We start from the raw sequence: 16,986 nt of genomic DNA, 5'->3' as shown, positions 1-16,986 counted from the left end.
TTTACACAGGAGGCCCGGGTGGCCAGCCAAGCAGGCAGCCTTCCCGGAGGCGGGACTAGGCGTGTACTGCTGGACATGACTAATCCACCCCGGGGGACAGGCCCAGGGCTCTGAGGAATTCCATAACTTGATGGAGTCCTGTCCCTTTCACAGAAGAAAATGGACTTAAGCTATAGCTTGCTGGGAAGGAATCTGGAACTGAAGACCGTTTTATTAAGAGTCCGTGTCCAATGATTAGGCAGGACCTACATAGAGGGAGAGAGAAACCAGTGTGAGAGAAATGGTGTGGAATGTACCGTTCAAGTCACAAGAACAGAAGAACCACAGACCGAGCCAGCCTCCTGTGCCCTGCCCGCTGACAGGGCACGAGAGAACGGCGCCGGAGCCTAGGAGCCCTGCCCCCTGCCTGGCCAGCTACTGTCGGCGATGGACCCACCTTCCCTTTTACAAAGGCCACAGTTCCGGCACATGTGGACATCTCCAAAATCACCCAGAGCCTTGTTTATGCTTCTACACAGAACAACTGCTTCCAGTAACAAGTTCTATGGGTACCCTGAGCACAGGCTGGCATTTCCTTTACTGGTCTTTGAATCTGAGAGGCACCCTTGCCTGCCCTACTTGCCATCACTCCTGAAGACTAGCCAGGTGTGCCATGACCATCAGGCACCCCCCCCTAACTCTGAGCCCATCCCCTCTGGACCTGCTTTTCTGTATACTGTCTACATCAAGAAGGTGATGCCAGCTCTTTCTCAGGCCCTGGGTAGAGATAGGAAAACCCCCAAGAAAGGGGCTCTGGAGTACAGGACCCTCTAACAAACAGCCTCATTTCTGATTCCTAAAAACCCCAAGGAACAACAACAAACAAACAAGTCATAAAAAGAGGAAGCAATTATACACACGGTCAAGGAGAGGAGAAAAAAAAAAATGAAGACAGGCCGAGGAGCAAAGCTGTCCTTCTTTTCTCAGGGCATCAAGTGTGTTTCCCCTTGACCAGAGAGGGGTGTGGGGCATGTTTCCACCCACACAGCAGAGCAGATGCCTCTGCTAGTCATGGATGCAACCAACACACTCCCGTGTTCAAGTGTGCGCGTGGGAAAAACCCACCCACCGGCCAGCCCATCATTTAAGGCACATTCCACAAGGCTCATCCTCGCCCACGAAGCCCCAGAGTCCTTCCAGCTGCAACCCCTGCTTGTGGGTGTATGAGGGGTCACCTGACAGTACAGGCAGACCAGCTACAGTTCCATCTTCCAGGTCTCTTCCTTTCCCCCTTCCCCTTTCCCTTTTCCCAAGAGCGAGCATCACACCCTTGGAGAGGGCAGCACTGGGCCCCAAGATGGGACTGGGATCCAGTGCCTCAAAGACCCCAGGGGTCGGAAGCCGAGGCTGGTTGTCTGGGAAGAACGCCTCATGGCCTCTGTCTGCACTTTCCGGCTCAAATCTTTCCAAAACATCAAGCATTCCTTTTTCCCCTGGAGCTATTAAGAAACACCCACATGCTCCAATCCTGGGAAAAGGAAACAAGGAGACGAAAATAGCTGGTGTGTGCTCCCACTGCAACTAGAAGACCAGCCCAAATCCAAGAGCACTGCCCGAACCGAACCCGTCCCATTCCAAGTAGCTGGGGTAGGAGTATGTGCTCCTAAGAGGGACATGAATTATATGTCCACTCTGCCCAGAAAGACCCGTAGATAGCATGTAGGAAGAGTCCATCATCAACAATGTGATAGAACAGAAAGCTGGACAAAGAGTCCTAGGACATCCTTCCTGGCTCCATAAGCCAGACAGAGAGGAGATCGGGAGGCCACAATTCTGTCCACAGCCCACCTGGGATGGCCATGGGAAAGGGAGAACTAGGGCACTCACCTCTGGCTTGCCCAGCCAAGGTCTACAAATGCCTTAGGGGCAAGTGAGAAAGTGGCATTTGTATTGCCTGTCCTGTCCCAGTACTGAACCCTGAAGCAGATTCAGACTTGAGCCAGAATTGAAGCTCAACAAAAGACCACAACCCAAGTAATAGCTGGGTTCAGAGGATGTGGTGGGACTGGCCAACAGCATGCTTCTGGGCTGGCAGGGGAGGAGATAGGACATATAACACATGGTGGCCTGGGAACCGAACTAGGGAAGTCCAACCCACCTCCTCATCTCTCCATCCCCCAATCCCTATTTGTGGGCACACCACCTCCCTAACTACAGCTTGGCCCCACAGACCAGCCCCGTGCCCTGAGGAGCCCACAGCATCCTTATCTATGAAGACTGGTCATGAGGGACCTATGCAACCTTCCCACCCCCACCAACCCCCAATTTTGTGCCTCTGTTTGGTTTCTTTTGGTGATTCATATCTCTGGGCCCTGTCAGCAGAAATAACCCTTAGCACAAGTGACAAAAATAGGCTCTTTCAGGAATTTCGGCTCCAGTCCAAATGGAAACACAAGAACAAGGAGGGCAAAACAAGCCCCCAAAGACCAAATGAAATACCTTCAGTGCCCCCCCTCCCTGCCCTCTCCCCACTGGTCACAGACATCAGGGCTGCCTAGCTCCAGGGACCCAGCTTGAGCAGCTGCTGGAGGAACTGCCCTGGAAGCGTGTGGGATGGGGTGGGGGATAGCTGCATTCAATGGCTCAGCTCCCACTTTGGGGGAGACAGGGTCGGAGCCCCAGGGCACAAACCCACAGGGTGGTTCTCTCCTGAGAATAGGAGCACCCAGTCAACCCACAACAGAGCTCCCCAGTGCATACATATGGCAAAGGAAAAGCCAAGACTTTGAAGACAAATGGGAGCCTCACAAGACTCAAGGTGGGGAGGGTGCCTGGAAAGAGGGATGAGCCGGAAGCAGCCGAGCAAGCCACCGGGGCGGGATTGCTGGAGCCTGGGAGCCTGCAGGCCGGCGGCTCAGAGACTGTAAATCTCACCCTCCTTCCCGCCCAGACAGCTGTTCCCAGGAATCTCAGATTACTTGTTGCACAATCTTTCCATTTCTTTCAAAGGGGGGACAAAAAGGGAAAAATAATCTCAGCAGTCAAGAGCTGCTGGAGATGCCGTCACAGCTACCCCACGGAACACAGGAGGAAGTGGGTGCAGGGCACTCAGAGCCCAAGAGAAACAAACCCCTCCTCAAGCAAACATACGCCAAAGAAGAGCTTGGGGATCAGGTATGAAGGCCACAGTTAAAGACTCACAATCAGGACCTGACGATCAGGTGCCACGTCTGGGTCAAAGCAATCTACCCTCAGTCAAACTGCACTGTAACAATCAGGTCCCCTGCCAATTCCAATCTTTGGGGTTTTCTTTTGGCCTTATAGGAGAAAAGGCTGTGAAACGCCTAGTAGGAGCAGCCTGCTAGGAACTGCAGGAGGTGCAAAAGCCCAGAGCAAAGGCAAACCCAAGGCGTGGCTGGCACCGAAAGTGAGAAGTCAGTGGCCACCAGGAATGCTAATTGAGCCCAAGAATATCGCCATTCATCCTGCTGAGGGCAGTGGGCCCTGGCTCAGCACCAAGCCCTTCCAAACAAGCATGGGGTGTGGCGCCCCCTGCTGGTTGATAGATTAAAAAACTATTGGGGAGGGGGTTGGTAAGGAAGAAAAAAGGCAAGGGATGGAGACAGGACAGTAAACTGCCCATAACAGTCTCTGCATACAGTGGAGATCAATAAATACAGAATATAGCTTAATGAATCTCATTTGAGCCCACTGGAAATGAGGTGGTCCACAGAATTTGGAGTCCTGGAGAAGCTCTTAACCCACCCCAAGGTAAGCCTCCTACCCACTAGGGAAGCCTGGTGCCCTTTACTGTAAAAGCAGAGAGGAAGAGTGACAAGGCCCAGTGACAAGCCCTCTTGTCGTCCTCTGCTTCCCTGAACAGATGCAGGCTGAGCCCACCCGAGGACCTGTGTGTGCAAACACCTTGGAGTGGGATCACCCAGCTGCTGTGAGTGATCCTCACTCACACTTCCTTGGCACAATCAGATCACATTACTTTCATGAACTGATTAAGTGGGGTTTGTTATTTATTTCCAATCAGAATAAAATGCCAGAGATGAGAAAGGTCTATGAAAGAAAATACCAGGGGTCTTTGTTGCCCAAACACACTTCCCACTGTGGATACACATACCACAGCCTGCCTGGAGGTGCAAACTTAAGGCCCCAGGACCTGGTTCCCCAGTGGTCTGTAGATGCTCAGCTGATGGAGCTAGACCTGCCCAGGGGCAACCCAGACATACATGGCCAGCTCCATCTCACAGCGCCAGGCTGGTTGCCAGGCTACTTCTCTAGCCTCTCCTCCAGCCCAGTGTGAGCATCTGCCTGCTCCCCAAGAATAATCAGGAGAGCATGCATCTGGAGGGATGCACAATCCCTACCACCACGCAGCTCTGAACATCTCCACCTGCCCTTACTTGCTCCCATCCTCCACACTGAAGCTGCTGTCTGGTGGGCAGTGGGCTCTGCTGGGGCACCAAGGGAAACACATGCAGGTCCATGGAGCTGGAGAGGGGAACCGTTAGAGGTTGTAGGACACGCTGGTCCAAGTGCATGCACAGTTAGGAGCAGCCAATGTAGCTATGAGCACCCTCCGGTAAGAATGGCAATGCCCTGAGCCTGGGGGGGTGATAGCAGAGCCGGAAGCAGACTGCTCCACACCTGGTAAAAAAAAGCGTATCACCTCAAACAGCCATGCTGCATGCCACTGTGACATCGGGAAGACCATAAGACTGAGCAGGATCACACTAAGGTCAATGATACCAGCTGGGCCCCAAAACCCAAAGTCCTCTCCAGCCCCTCCCCCTGTATTATGCACTGTCAATACCCCGAGCAACTCCTCCTCAGGATACAGGGCCACCCACTGCCCCATGTGGAGGGTTACCACAGCAGCCCTCTAAGATGAGAGGGCCCAGAAGGTTCTGGTCTCTAGCAGCCCGGACATATGACTAAGCCTAACACAGACAGGAATGCAATGAAACACGAAGGAGGACACCTAACCTGTTTCAGAGTCTTCGCTGTCAGAGGAGCTGGACTCGCTGGTGCTCTCCGACTCTGAAGACGAGAAGCCCTTCATCTTTGAGGAGCCAGCAATCACGTCAACTTTCTCAGCTGTAATAAAAAGCAACAGGGACTGAGTCAGGTAGGGCACCGACCTAGGAGGCTGCTGTTAGCCATGCACACATCCCAAATGCCTGTAAGAAAGGCCAGCAGAGAGTTGGTGCCTTGTGAGCCAGAGGGCGGCGGCTGCTGCTGCTAAGAGTCCCTTCCAGTCTCACACTTCCCGGTGGTAAGCTGCTAGCCTACTATACACCAGCCCAAACTTGGCTAAATAACAGAATTTCAAAGCCCCTCCGATTCTGCAAAATACCCTGTGTTGGGTTCCTCAAAGTACAAGACAAAGCAGGAGGGAATTCCCCAACACGAGAGACTCCTAGGCTGGGCCTCCCTTAGCTACGTCTCAGGCAGTGGGTGAAGGGGATCCAAAGGGGACATGACAGCAGACAAAAAGACATGAAAGAGCCCTGGGAGTCTCCAAGGACCTTGGTGTATAGACCGAGGGCACAGCATCACTGTGCAGCACCCCAGGGAGGTGCCCAAGAACCCCAGGAGGCAGTCCGGGCTGGGAAAGAGATTATGCACCACATCTGATGTGGATCCTAAGTCCTACTGGTCTCAAGGCAAAAGCTGTGACAAGGCATTTCTAATAGGAAAGAGGTGCTTGGCAGACTGTCATGGAGGGGGCCGTGTGGAACTACAGAACAGCAGGCAGGGATAGTGCTGACCTACCACCCTTCCTCCTAGCCCCCAACCCCATCCCCTATCCTCCTTGCAAAGAGGTGGAGGCAGGGTGGGAGTGGCTGGCTTTGAGGGAGGCTCAGAGGCAAGGGTGAGAACAGGGCTGCTCAGAGCACCGCAAGGCTGGGGCCCCAGGTGGGTACCAGCCAGGAGGCCAAGAATGGAACCCATAGCCCAGGGTCTGGTGGGATGTCACACACACCCCCACGCAGAGATTTCTTTGCCAAAGACAGCTTTTGTAATTGGAAAAACAGTCTGCCCAGGGAGAGGACCACGTCTGGAAGGCAAAAGTAAACTGTGGCTAGCCTCCTCTCTCAAGGCCAGGGCGGCCAGGACTGAGAATACACCCTGCCCCTGGGGGACCCAAGGGCACCTTGAGGTTTCCTTTTCTTCCGCAAACAAGAGGTTACATAGCGCTCCAGTTCTCGCAGGGTGGACGGCTTTAGAGTCTCAAAGTCGATCTCGATCTCATCAGGATTGGAATTCTTGAGGGAGGGCTCCCGAGACTGGATAATGTGCACCACACGGCCCAGCTTCTCGCCAGGGAGCTTGTTGATGTCTAGGCTGAGCTGCCGCTTCTCCTCGTATGACATGGGCTTGCACTTGTCCTCCTCCTCTGACTCGTATGCAGGAGGGGGTTTGCTCTTCATGGGCGCTGGCTCCTTCTTGCTATGAAGGGACAATGCAGACACTGTGAGGAACAGTGTCCTGGGAAAGCTAGGCACCCATTCCTCCATTTGGGACTAGGTGGATGGCTTCCACACTCCCACCAAGAGGACCTTCACTGCAACACAGGGGAGGCTGGCACCTTCTCGGGAGCACTCACTGGAGACAGGCTGCAAACCATGCCCTATCCTCACCTCCTGCTCTGTGCTACCTACTATTCTCCCTCCCTTTCCAAAAACAGGAGAGCAAAGATCCATCCCAGAGGAAAAGGTAGAGATGCAAGCCTCCCCACCCACCGTGGCAGGCAAGGGTCCCCACCCAGGGCAGACTAGGGCATGCACAGACCTCGCATTGCTGTTGCTGCTGTTATTTTTCTTGGTCTTTTTGGGAGGAAGTTCCTTGGCTTTGCTCTTCTTATTCTCCTCCACCTCCTCCTTCTTTTTGTGCTTTTCTTTTTTCTTTTCTTTTTTGTCTTTCTCCTTTTTCTTTGGTTTGTTCTGCTGGGGCTGGGAGAGGGCTGCAAGCTGCTCGTGCACGGCTTTGAGCTGTGGAGCAGACAAGCAAGACACCCACACCCATCATCCTGGTCTCTGTGTGGACCTCTAAGCGTCAGGGGGCAAGGGAAAGGGGAAGCCCAGGGAGGGGGCTGGCCCTCAGCCTTGTGATCTGCTGCCTCACCAGATTTTCAAAGTGCTCATGCTGACCCAGGACACAGACTGCAAGGGTGGCCAGTGTCCCTCCTTGCTAGAGGGGCTGCCCAAGCTGACCAATACCGAGCTCCACAGCCATCCAGTAGAGGGTCCCTAAGAAGCTAGGTACTAAGGTCCTGATGTTTGGCTTGTAGGGCCACAGGAGAGATGGACATCCTGGTTCAGGCACCTCCTTCCAGATACTGAAAGGATCTAGAAGCCTCACCTCTGCCCACAGAACAGCCATGTCTCCCCACCCCCATATATGTACAACTGACTCTTGAACAACACAGGCTTGACCTGTGCAGGTTACTTACACGTGGCTTTTTTTCCCCAATCAATACAGTACTATAAGTGTATCTTCTATTTCTTACCATTTTTTAACTTTGTTAATGGCTTACTTTACTGTTAAGAATACAGTACATAGGGACGCCTGGGTAGCTCAGTGGTTAAGCACTGCCTTTGGCTCAGGGAATGATCCTGGGGTGCCAGGATCGAGGTCCACACTGGGCTCCCAGCATGGAGTCTGCTTCTCCCTCTGCCTCTCTGTGTATCTCTCATAAATAAATAAAATCTTAAAAAAAAAAATACAGTACATAATACGTGTAACCTATAAAATACGTATTAGTTTACTATGTTATAAAGTTTCTGGTCTAGAATAGACTATTGCTAAGTTTTTTTGGGAAGTTAGACACAAATTTTTCGACTACACACTTATTTTTTTTAAAGAGTTTATGTATTTATTCATGAGAGAGAGAGAGAGAGAGAGAGAGAGAGAGACAGAGAGGCGGGGAGACAGGCAGAGGGAGAAGCAGGCTCCATGCTGGGAGCCCGATGTGGGACTCGATCCAGGGACTCCAGGATCATGCCCTGGGCCAAAGGCAGGTGCTAAACCGCTAAGCCACCTAGGCATCCCGAGGCCAGCACTCCTAAACCCCACATTCCTCAAGGGAACCAGTGGGAATTCTGCTTCTGCTGGAACTCAGAACTCCCATCTTGTGGAGACTGCCCAGTCTATGGATTCTGGGGGACTGGGAATGGGGCCGCCCACATCCTTACCTGCTCCTGGAGCTCTGCCAGCCGCTGGGCTCGTTCCTCTTCAGAGTCATCAGTGGAGCTGTCACTGTCTGAGGAGCTATCACTGCTGCTGTCGCTGGATGAGGGTGGGGCCACCACTTTGGTGGGGGGTGGCACCGCCGGGGAGGACACGGCCACCACAGGCTCCTCTGGCTCATCTGGCATCTTGGCAAAGCGCATCTCAAACACATCCTGGTGGGGGAGAGAAGCCATGCCCGTGAGGGCTCCCAGGTGCCCAGGCATGTGTGATGGCACTGCCGAGGATGTGGCTTAGCATCACCACAGCCTCTTTGGCGGTTGGGGTGGACTCAACAGGAGGTAAGTGGAAGGGTCAAAGAGGGTTGGGCTGATGCTGACCACCCCCAACCAAACCTGTCCACTAAGGCAAGGAGTGGGCCAAGGCCCCTTGCCAGCTCTTTCAACACTCCTCACAAATTTCACTTTGAAAAGAAATGTGTTTCTGACATACTCACTACTCCCTGGAGACACAGTCCAGGTATGTACGTATGGCCCAGGTTATAGGAAGCAGCTGGGCTCAATAAGGACATCTACCTAGAGAATGCAGATCAGATGGCAGGTCAAAGGAAGGACCCACAAAAAGTGCCCTGAGGCTCTTGTTAGGTTGGTACTTACTCAGCACATCCCAAAGAAGCCTTCTGGATGCCAGGGCCAGACACCAAGAAACGGCAGTGAACAGAACAGGAGCCTCTGCTCACCTGGGGTTCACACTCCTCCAAGGAGGTAGGGTCTCCAGTTTGAGAAAGCATTCCAGGCAAAGGGAACAGCACATGCAAAAGCCTGCCCTGTGGTAAGTGTGCCTGGCACAGAACCCATGGCCAGTGAGGCAACAGAGCCTCTGCTACAGTGGGCAAGGGTCTGAATCTACCTCCCCACTCCTCATATCATCTCTGGGGCATGTAACCGAGTAGAGCCATGCCACTGGCTGAGGTGTCTCCAGGGCATGCCCAGCAAAGTGTAAAAGTTATAGGAGAGTGACTGTGGGGGATGTTGAGGCCAGGCTACAGGAGGGTGAGGTACCAGTGACACAAGTAAAGGCCTCAAAGCTATTAAGCACGGGATCTCATCCCAGGAGACTGACGTCTTCCAACTCTTTAAGACCCAGGAATCTGATGGAACTCCATGTGGGGTCATAGAGCTTGGGGGCAGCAGCTCTGCCTGGGCAGCCCGGTCCAACTGTGTTCCCTCACCAGCAAGCTGGCAAGTCCCTTCCTATCCTGAGGGCAATGTGATCATAAATCCAGTGATGACAGAGGACAGCAGTGAAAGGAAGAGAGCTAGCTTCCCAGCATGATTTTAAGACCTGCTTTAAGCCTGGAAAAAGTTAGTCAACATGGTGTTTTATACAAGAGAAGGGCCTTCCCCAAGTGTGAGTCAATACTCCAGCATAGCCCACAAGGCATGGGAGGGTTGTGGAATCCAGTTCTAGGGCTGCTGTGTCAAACAGACTACACTCAACACAGCTGGCCCTAGAAGCCTCTCCTATCTCTGGAAACATAGCTTCAGGTCACCCCTCCCCAAGGCAGCTTGGAAAGGTGACCCAGGCAATAGAGTAGGTTCATCCACAACTGTCGTGCTGTCCCCTCGCCTCTAGACAACCTCAGTTCAGCCTCCTCCAAGGCAGCTCCTCCTTTCCGCAAAGTGACGACCTAGATTTTGCTGTCTAAATAGTTTTGCTCCTAGACTAAGTACTGAAAGAGTAAGTAATACCTTTTTAATACATACAGAAATAAATTCTGGAGCAGTTCTGAGAGCAACGGAGAACACACACACAAGGAATGAGCAGAGACAATCACTACCCAGGCTGCAGAGGAGACAGGGGCTCACACCAGAGCAGGGGCCCCACGGTGCCCTGGATATGGGCAGCCCTAGGTCACCAACAGACCCACAAGAGCATCCATGAAAAGTCAGGCCTGCTGCACAGAGGAGTGTACCTGATGTGTCAGGACCCCACCAAGAGGGTGGCAGGTACAGCCAAGTACTCAAGTGTTGCGGGGAGGTGAGCCTTTACCAGGTGGAAGCTGCCTTGTGCCACTTATCTATGTACCCCAGTCTCTCTTGCCAACTGCCAGATAGCATGATCCTTCCCACAAGGACATTCCTGCTCCTCCGCAACAGACTGTGGCTGTTGTGAAAAAGGCATATGCGGGGTCGGGGGTGGGGGGTGGGGGGGCAGAGCAGGACTCATCACTCTGGGGCCTCTTTCCTCTCTCAGGGTATTCTCGGGCCCTGCCCTGCCAAGGTCCTAAGACCACAAACAGAAAAGAGCACAAGAGAGGAATCCAGGCAGGCTAGCTGGGAAAGCATTGCAGGGCCTACAAGCTGGGGCTCCTGGCTTCCTGGCCATGCCCAGCTGCAAGACCTGTCCTCTTTCCACTTGCTCTGGCCCCAGTGGAGGACATCCTGGGAAATGTACTTGGGCCTGAGTGCCAGTGAGTCAAAGGCTATTGCAGAAAAACCTTCCCGAGTGGCTGAGATAGGTTCTGCCTACTGGGGTCTGTTGAACAGTAAACATAAAAGATGTGCTCCCTGCCTTTAAGGAGCGAACACAAATAGTCGAAAAGTGTAAGTGTTAAGGTAGAAACAGCAAAGGGATGGTGGAGAGCTTGTGAGAAACTTGAACACTAAGGATGAGTGGGGGACATGATGCCAACAGCTGCAGAGATCCAGCAAAGATGGCTCAAAAGGAGACAAAAGTGTGACACATGAATCCAGCCGCGCATCCTGTTGGCCAAGTGGAGAGTGGGTGGAAAGGGTGTAGAGCCAGGCAAGAGGGGGGATGCCAAAACCAAATGTGATGCACCTAGGTCAAAGGTCTTGTGGGGAGGACAGAGACGGTGAGGGGTGGTGAATACCAACAGCGAGTATTCTCTAAAGGAACAAGGTCTCAGGCCTCCCACACTAGGGCCTGTAGTGCCTCCAGGTGGACCGAGTTTCTCTGCCTGGCATGCCATCACCTCCACCCACATTGCAATTCTCAGCATCAATTAGCAAAGCACACTGGTTTCAGAGCATGTGTCTCCTCTTACTAGAAATATTCACTGGGTCATCTACTCTAGGCTGCATCATTTTCAGCCTAGTGGGAAGCACACCCTTCTCCCCCCTCTAGTTAAACCAGCTGCCGGAGTGCCAAAAGGTCAAGCATGGCCAAGTCCAGATGTGGCTGTGGGGCTTGGCCATACCTGGGCATATCAAGGCCCAGAGGATGGGGGTGGTGGTGAGAAGATGCAGGCAGTGGCAGGCCACTAGGTGTGCCAAGTGCTGGAGATGCAGCCATGAGTGGACACAGAGAAACACACATTTACACACACCTCAAATGCTTCCTGCCTCTGGGATCTAATGCAGGATATCCCAATGCAATTTTCATTTTTCCTTGCTGTAAAAATAATTGCATACCACCTTGAATTTGCACCTTTTTTTTTTGAAATAGGACTCTGGTAATCTACATCGGTACCAAATTTCCTAAATGACTCCTCACTTCCTGACAGAGCAGAGAGTAAAAGACAGTACCACCAGCAGCTCTGGGCCCACCAGGTGGGTTGATGGGCCTTAGCCCAAGCCACTGGTCAGCTGAGAAAACCCATTACCCAGATACTCCTGGCTGTCTCTGTGACTGTGGCTACCAGGTGGTGGGATGTGAGTTTTCTAAAGGCCTGGAATTTAGAGACTGGAAGAGGAAAGCAAAGTGGATCCTTTCCCATATAACTTTCCATGTAAACGCCAGTCCTTGGGCACAGTCTACTTAAGAAGAGGCAGGTCTAACATCTCTTACAGAGGCAAACAAGGACTGGGACTTTGTTCCTCCTCCTCTCTGGACAATCTAGCCATCTAAAACATGCTGATTCAGGAAAGCTTAGAGAGGGAGAAGGAAAAGCTTGAAATGCCATAAGCACAACTACCTCCCAGACAAGAAGCCTTTCACATTGGCTCTGCACTTGAAGCCGATACTTCCACCTGCCTCACAATAATGGAGAAGTGACATTACTTTCAGTAACACAGCAATACACCCTGAGGCGGGCAAAGCAGGCTAGGGGCAGAGCGCTGTGCCAAATGGCTCATCCAGGCACTGCCCTTGCCTGAAACAGACCCTCTTTCAGGGCAAGGACCTCATCCAGTCCAGCCTGGTATGTGGAATAAAAATGTTTAGAAAGAGGCTACAATGTGGGAAAATAGCTCAATGCTCTTGGTACGGGTAAACCTTATGTTTGGGCCATGTTCATGTAACTCTCAGAAGGAGAAAAATGAAGAAAAACCAAAACACCTAAGCACAGAAATTAGAGATGGAGAGCTAGAATATATTAAAGGATTCTTTCTCTTCTCTTTTTAAAGTAAAGTAGTTCAGAATAGCAATCTTGGAGGTAACCTGGATGGCTCAGCAGTTTAGCGCCGCCTTCAGCCCAGGGCGTGATCCTGGAGACCTGGGATCGAGTCCCGCGTCGGGCTCCCTGCATGGAGCCTGCTTCTCCCTCTGCCTGTGTCTCTGTCTCTGCCCCTCCCCCCAGTCTCTCTCTGTATCTCTCATGAATAAATAAAATCTTAAAAAAAAAAAAAAAAAAGAATTGCAATCTTGGTGCTGGCAGATAACTTGTTTTGTTTTAGCTGTTTGCATGAGGGAAAATAAAGGGTATGAGTTATCTGGCCAAAAGCTATTCCACAAGAGGAGGTTGAAGACACAGATCTGAGGGCACCACTGGCAGCTGGTGGCCATGTATGAGAATTGCCATAAAATGATAAAGCCTGAGCTCCTTTGAGGATAGGAAATGGAGAAGTAAACAGTGAAAGAGCAGCTTTGGGAAGAAAGCAGAACACCAAATTAAGAGCTCTACCCCCCCTCCGGAAAAATAAAAAAAAAAAGGAAAACCTCAGCGAAAATAAGATCAAAAAACAAACAGGAGAAACTATAAGAATTTTTGAGACAGAGTGTGCCATTTAAATAACAGTGGCCAGGTTTATTCTAGTATTAAGTTTTTATCCTAAGAGATTCAGGACACATCCTTGGACTCAAAAGCAGCCTCAGACCCAGACAGGGGCCAAGTAAAGGAACAGAGACCATGCCTCAGCTCTAGTGTGAGGGGGCAGGAAACACTATGATGACAGTCTGGGACAATGTTGTGGAGCTAACAGAACCTGGAGGCAGGAGGCCCCTGAGAAGTACAGACTCACAGGTTGCCAAAGGCAAGCAAACACTTCTGACCTGGAAGCATTCCACAGATAACTAGGAAAGCCAAGTATGAGGATCACCCCACCCCTGCGCCCCCCAGCCACCAGGTGGGAGTGGGACAGGAGATGTGCAAACCAGCACTGGGCTCCAGCCAGAGTGCCCACCCCCTGTGATGACAGGTGATCCAGCCCAGGGCCTGCTCTGACTCAGAGCAGAAGCAATCCAGGGTCTTGGGAAGAAAAGGCTGGAAATTATTATATGTGTAATTTTAAATAATAATAATAATAATAATAATAATAATAATAATGACAGCAAAAATACTAAATACAGACTTTATTCTCCATATTTTTAAGTTTTTTTTTCCTTTTGTAATCTTTACGCCCAACATGGGGCTTGGACTCATGACCCCGAGGTCAAGAGGTACAGGCTCCACTGAGTGAGCCAGCCAGGTGCCCAATTCTCTGTAATTTTTAACCCCTGATCTTTCTACCCAAAGATAAACCACTGTTGAATTCTGGGTATATTTTTCCCTTTTTAAATAAAGCAAAGCGAAGTTAGTTCACATGTTGTGTGGTCACCCGCTTCCTCCCTCCCAACCACAGGTGCACCTGACAGCATGCATTGTGCGCCGCCTGAAACAACCTGCAGGGGCCACCATCCCCAAGGGCACCCAAGATGGAGATGTGGCCTCATGGAACGCCTACAAGCAGCCACTCCACAGCTAGAAGGCAATAGATTTCAAGGCCCTGGTGAAGAAATGTCTACAGGTGAGCAGTTACTTTAGCTCACAGCTGTGTCAAAGCGTCTGCCTTACAAGAGTATCATTCACCAACGTGAGATAGGTCTGTTTTGTAGAAAGGCATGCACAGCACATGAATTCTTGGCCAAGGGCAACCAAATGCAGGTACAGGGCAGGGGGCTTTCAGTGGGACACCCCAGAACAAAACCCAAGATGCCCAAGGCCCAAACTAACTATCCTGCTTTAATTATAATGAAATAATTTCAATGTAAAAAGACACATTATCCTGGCTTGAGTCTATCTTCAAAACAACACGGCCTCATACCAAAGCAAATGAAAAAAATAAAATCTACAAAAGCCCATAGAGGCCTGGCACACCCAGGACCCCAGCCTGTCTATCACAGGATGTGCTCAGAGCTTCCTCAGAGCCTCACCTGGAGCTTGCGGGCCATGGCTACCACCTCATGGTCGGGAGGGTTGTACTTGTAGCAGTTGGAGAACATCAATCGGACATCAGCACCAAATTCCTGAGCATCACGGTATTCACGGGCCTCCAGTTTAGACTGAAAATATAAGACAGGTCCTTGTTGGTTATGCCTGCCCCTGTTCCAATGGGTATGTGACAGCCAGGAGGGCTATCTGTAGGAGGAAGATGGCTTCTCAGTAGAGCAGAGGAGAGGTCATCACCTTAGTTCTCTATGTCAAGTGGATAAGGAGACACTCAGAAGCAAGTCTCAGGGCTGGGAAGTACCCTGCTACCATCCCAAATCCACCCACCCTGATCACTATGATGGGCTAAGGGGTAAGTGGACAGAGAACAAATGGAGGCAGAGCCTGTAAGGAGAGGGTTGGGACCAGTTCTGACCTGACATACACCAGTCTTGGTGACACAGGGCAAGACACTGGTCAAAAGGAACACAAGCGGGGGCCCCTGGTTGGCCCAGTTGACTCTTAGTTTCACCTTAAGTCATAATCTCAGGGTCATGAGATCAAGCCCCCATGTTGGGCTTTGGGCTCAGCACGGAGGCTACGAAAGTTTCTCTCTTCCCCTTTGCTCTTCCCCATGCTTGCTCATCAAGCTCTCTAAAATGAATAAATCTTTTTAGTGGTTGAGCATCTGCCTTTGGCTTAAGTCATGATCCTGGGGTCAAGTCCCGTATCAGGCTCCCTACATGGAACCTGCTTCTCCCTCTGCCTATGTCTCTGCCTCTGTATATAAAATCTTAAAAAAAAAAAAAATAAATAAATAAATAAAGAAGCAACCCAGGATGCTTCCCAGGTTGATGCCCGGTGGCTCAGCAGTTGAGCGTCAGCCTTTGGCTCAGGGCATGATCCTGGGATCCCAGGATCAAGTCCTGCATCGGGCTCCCTACAGGGAGCCTGCTTTTCTGTCTGCCTGTGTGTCTCTGCCCCTCTCATGAGTAAATAAATAAAAAACTTTAAAAAATCTTTGAAAAATAAAAGTAAGGGCAGCCCGGGTGGCTCAGCAGCTTGGTGCCACCTTTCATCCAGGGCGTGATCCTGGAGACTTGGGATCGAGTCCCATGTCGGGCTCCCTGTATGGAGCCTGCTTCTCCTCTGCCTGTGTCTCTGCCTATCTCTCATGAATAAATAAAATAAAAATTTTTTAAAAAGTAAAAAAAAAAAAAAAAAAAGGCACACCAGCACTGTACCCTCCCCTCCCTGTCCCATGTTTGGGCAGGCTTATGCCACTCCCAAACAGAAATGCAAAATAGCTTAAAATAAACAAACATAATCAAAAGGCCTCAAAATATTACAATGAAAATGGCAGGATTGTGTGACTCCTACTGAGAGATAACATCAAGACCCTCTCCATGACACAGAGCCTAGCAAAATCACCAACCTTCAACCTCACCTGGAGCATGTACTGTGCAAGGTGCCGGTGGGCACTGGGGCCCAAGGCCACATCGTCCTTAGAGACGATGGCAAGGCTCCTGTTTGAGAAGAAAATCCCCAAGCACATGGTCTTGGAGGTTGTCCTCACCAATTCCCAGCAGGGGGCGCTGGGCTTCTTTGAGCTGGTAAGAAGAGATAGTTACTAGGGCACATTCACCAGAGCCCAAGGCCTGGGCCTTCCTCTTGGACCAGCTTAGGAGCTTCTGACCTTCTTTGTCCTAGGAAGACTGGCCCCCAGCTCTGAGGGGGCATCTGCTCACCTTGATTGTGCTCATGTCCATGGGGTGCTTGATGATGTCACAGTAGTCATGCAGACCCAGCGCCTCTACATCCACGGGCTTGTAGAACGGCCAGGCATAGGCTGCGTGTTTCTTGGCAAACATCTCCTTGAGGATGCCACTGCAGCACTTAAGCTGCTCTGAGACCTTGCTGCTCTTATCTGGCACTGGGTGCTGCTGCGAGTCGGGCACATCCTTTTTGGGAGGCTTCACAGGCCGGCTACTCTCCCGCCGGGGGCCCAGCTTGGTGGTCTTAGGCTCCGGGGGTAGTGATGGTGGTTCATGAATGGGGTCGATGGTGGTGGGGGTGGTGGTATCCGCTTTCCTCTTAACTCCCTTCTTTGTCTGCCGAGAGCACACGTGCAACAAGCACGGTCAGAGGTGGCAGCTGGCACAACCGTCCCTCAGATCATTCCTGAAGCTAGGTCCTTTCTAAGGTTCCAACATTCATGGGGAATGGGGCTCAAAGGTAACTCCATGGGTGAAGGACCACGGCAAAGAAAGACCCTCTCCCATCACTCTGCTCTGCAGCTGGGATAGGATCCCTGCCAGTGGCAGGACGAAGCACACACCTGAGTGCAGAACCTGCTCACTGGAGGCCAAAGAAACCGCCCAGAGCAGCTTCCTACTTAATGCCAGGGAAGTCGCTCAGAGTCAAGCCTTGTC

The 16,986-nt window shown here is 51.5% G+C and overlaps 1 protein-coding gene across 1 annotated transcript in view; it reads right to left on the bottom strand.

Annotated features, from left to right (window-relative positions):
- BRD4 (bromodomain containing 4) overlaps positions 1 to 16,986 on the bottom strand; it is an 84,140-nt gene that overhangs the window by 12,165 nt on the left and 54,989 nt on the right. The window contains exons 6-11 of the mRNA XM_038567019.1: positions 16,303 to 16,665; positions 14,560 to 14,688; positions 8,190 to 8,399; positions 6,787 to 6,986; positions 6,149 to 6,444; positions 4,978 to 5,088 (exon numbers count right to left, since the gene is read on the bottom strand). Coding sequence (XP_038422947.1) covers positions 4,978 to 5,088; positions 6,149 to 6,444; positions 6,787 to 6,986; positions 8,190 to 8,399; positions 14,560 to 14,688; positions 16,303 to 16,665 — 1,309 coding nt within the window. The remainder of the gene's footprint in view (positions 1 to 4,977; positions 5,089 to 6,148; positions 6,445 to 6,786; positions 6,987 to 8,189; positions 8,400 to 14,559; positions 14,689 to 16,302; positions 16,666 to 16,986) is intronic.

The sequence above is a fragment of the Canis lupus genome, chromosome 20 (assembly GCF_011100685.1).
Source record: "Canis lupus familiaris isolate Mischka breed German Shepherd chromosome 20, alternate assembly UU_Cfam_GSD_1.0, whole genome shotgun sequence".
In the NCBI taxonomy this organism is placed as follows: Eukaryota; Metazoa; Chordata; class Mammalia; order Carnivora; family Canidae; genus Canis; species Canis lupus.
This window is presented reverse-complemented; position numbering and strand designations above follow the sequence as displayed.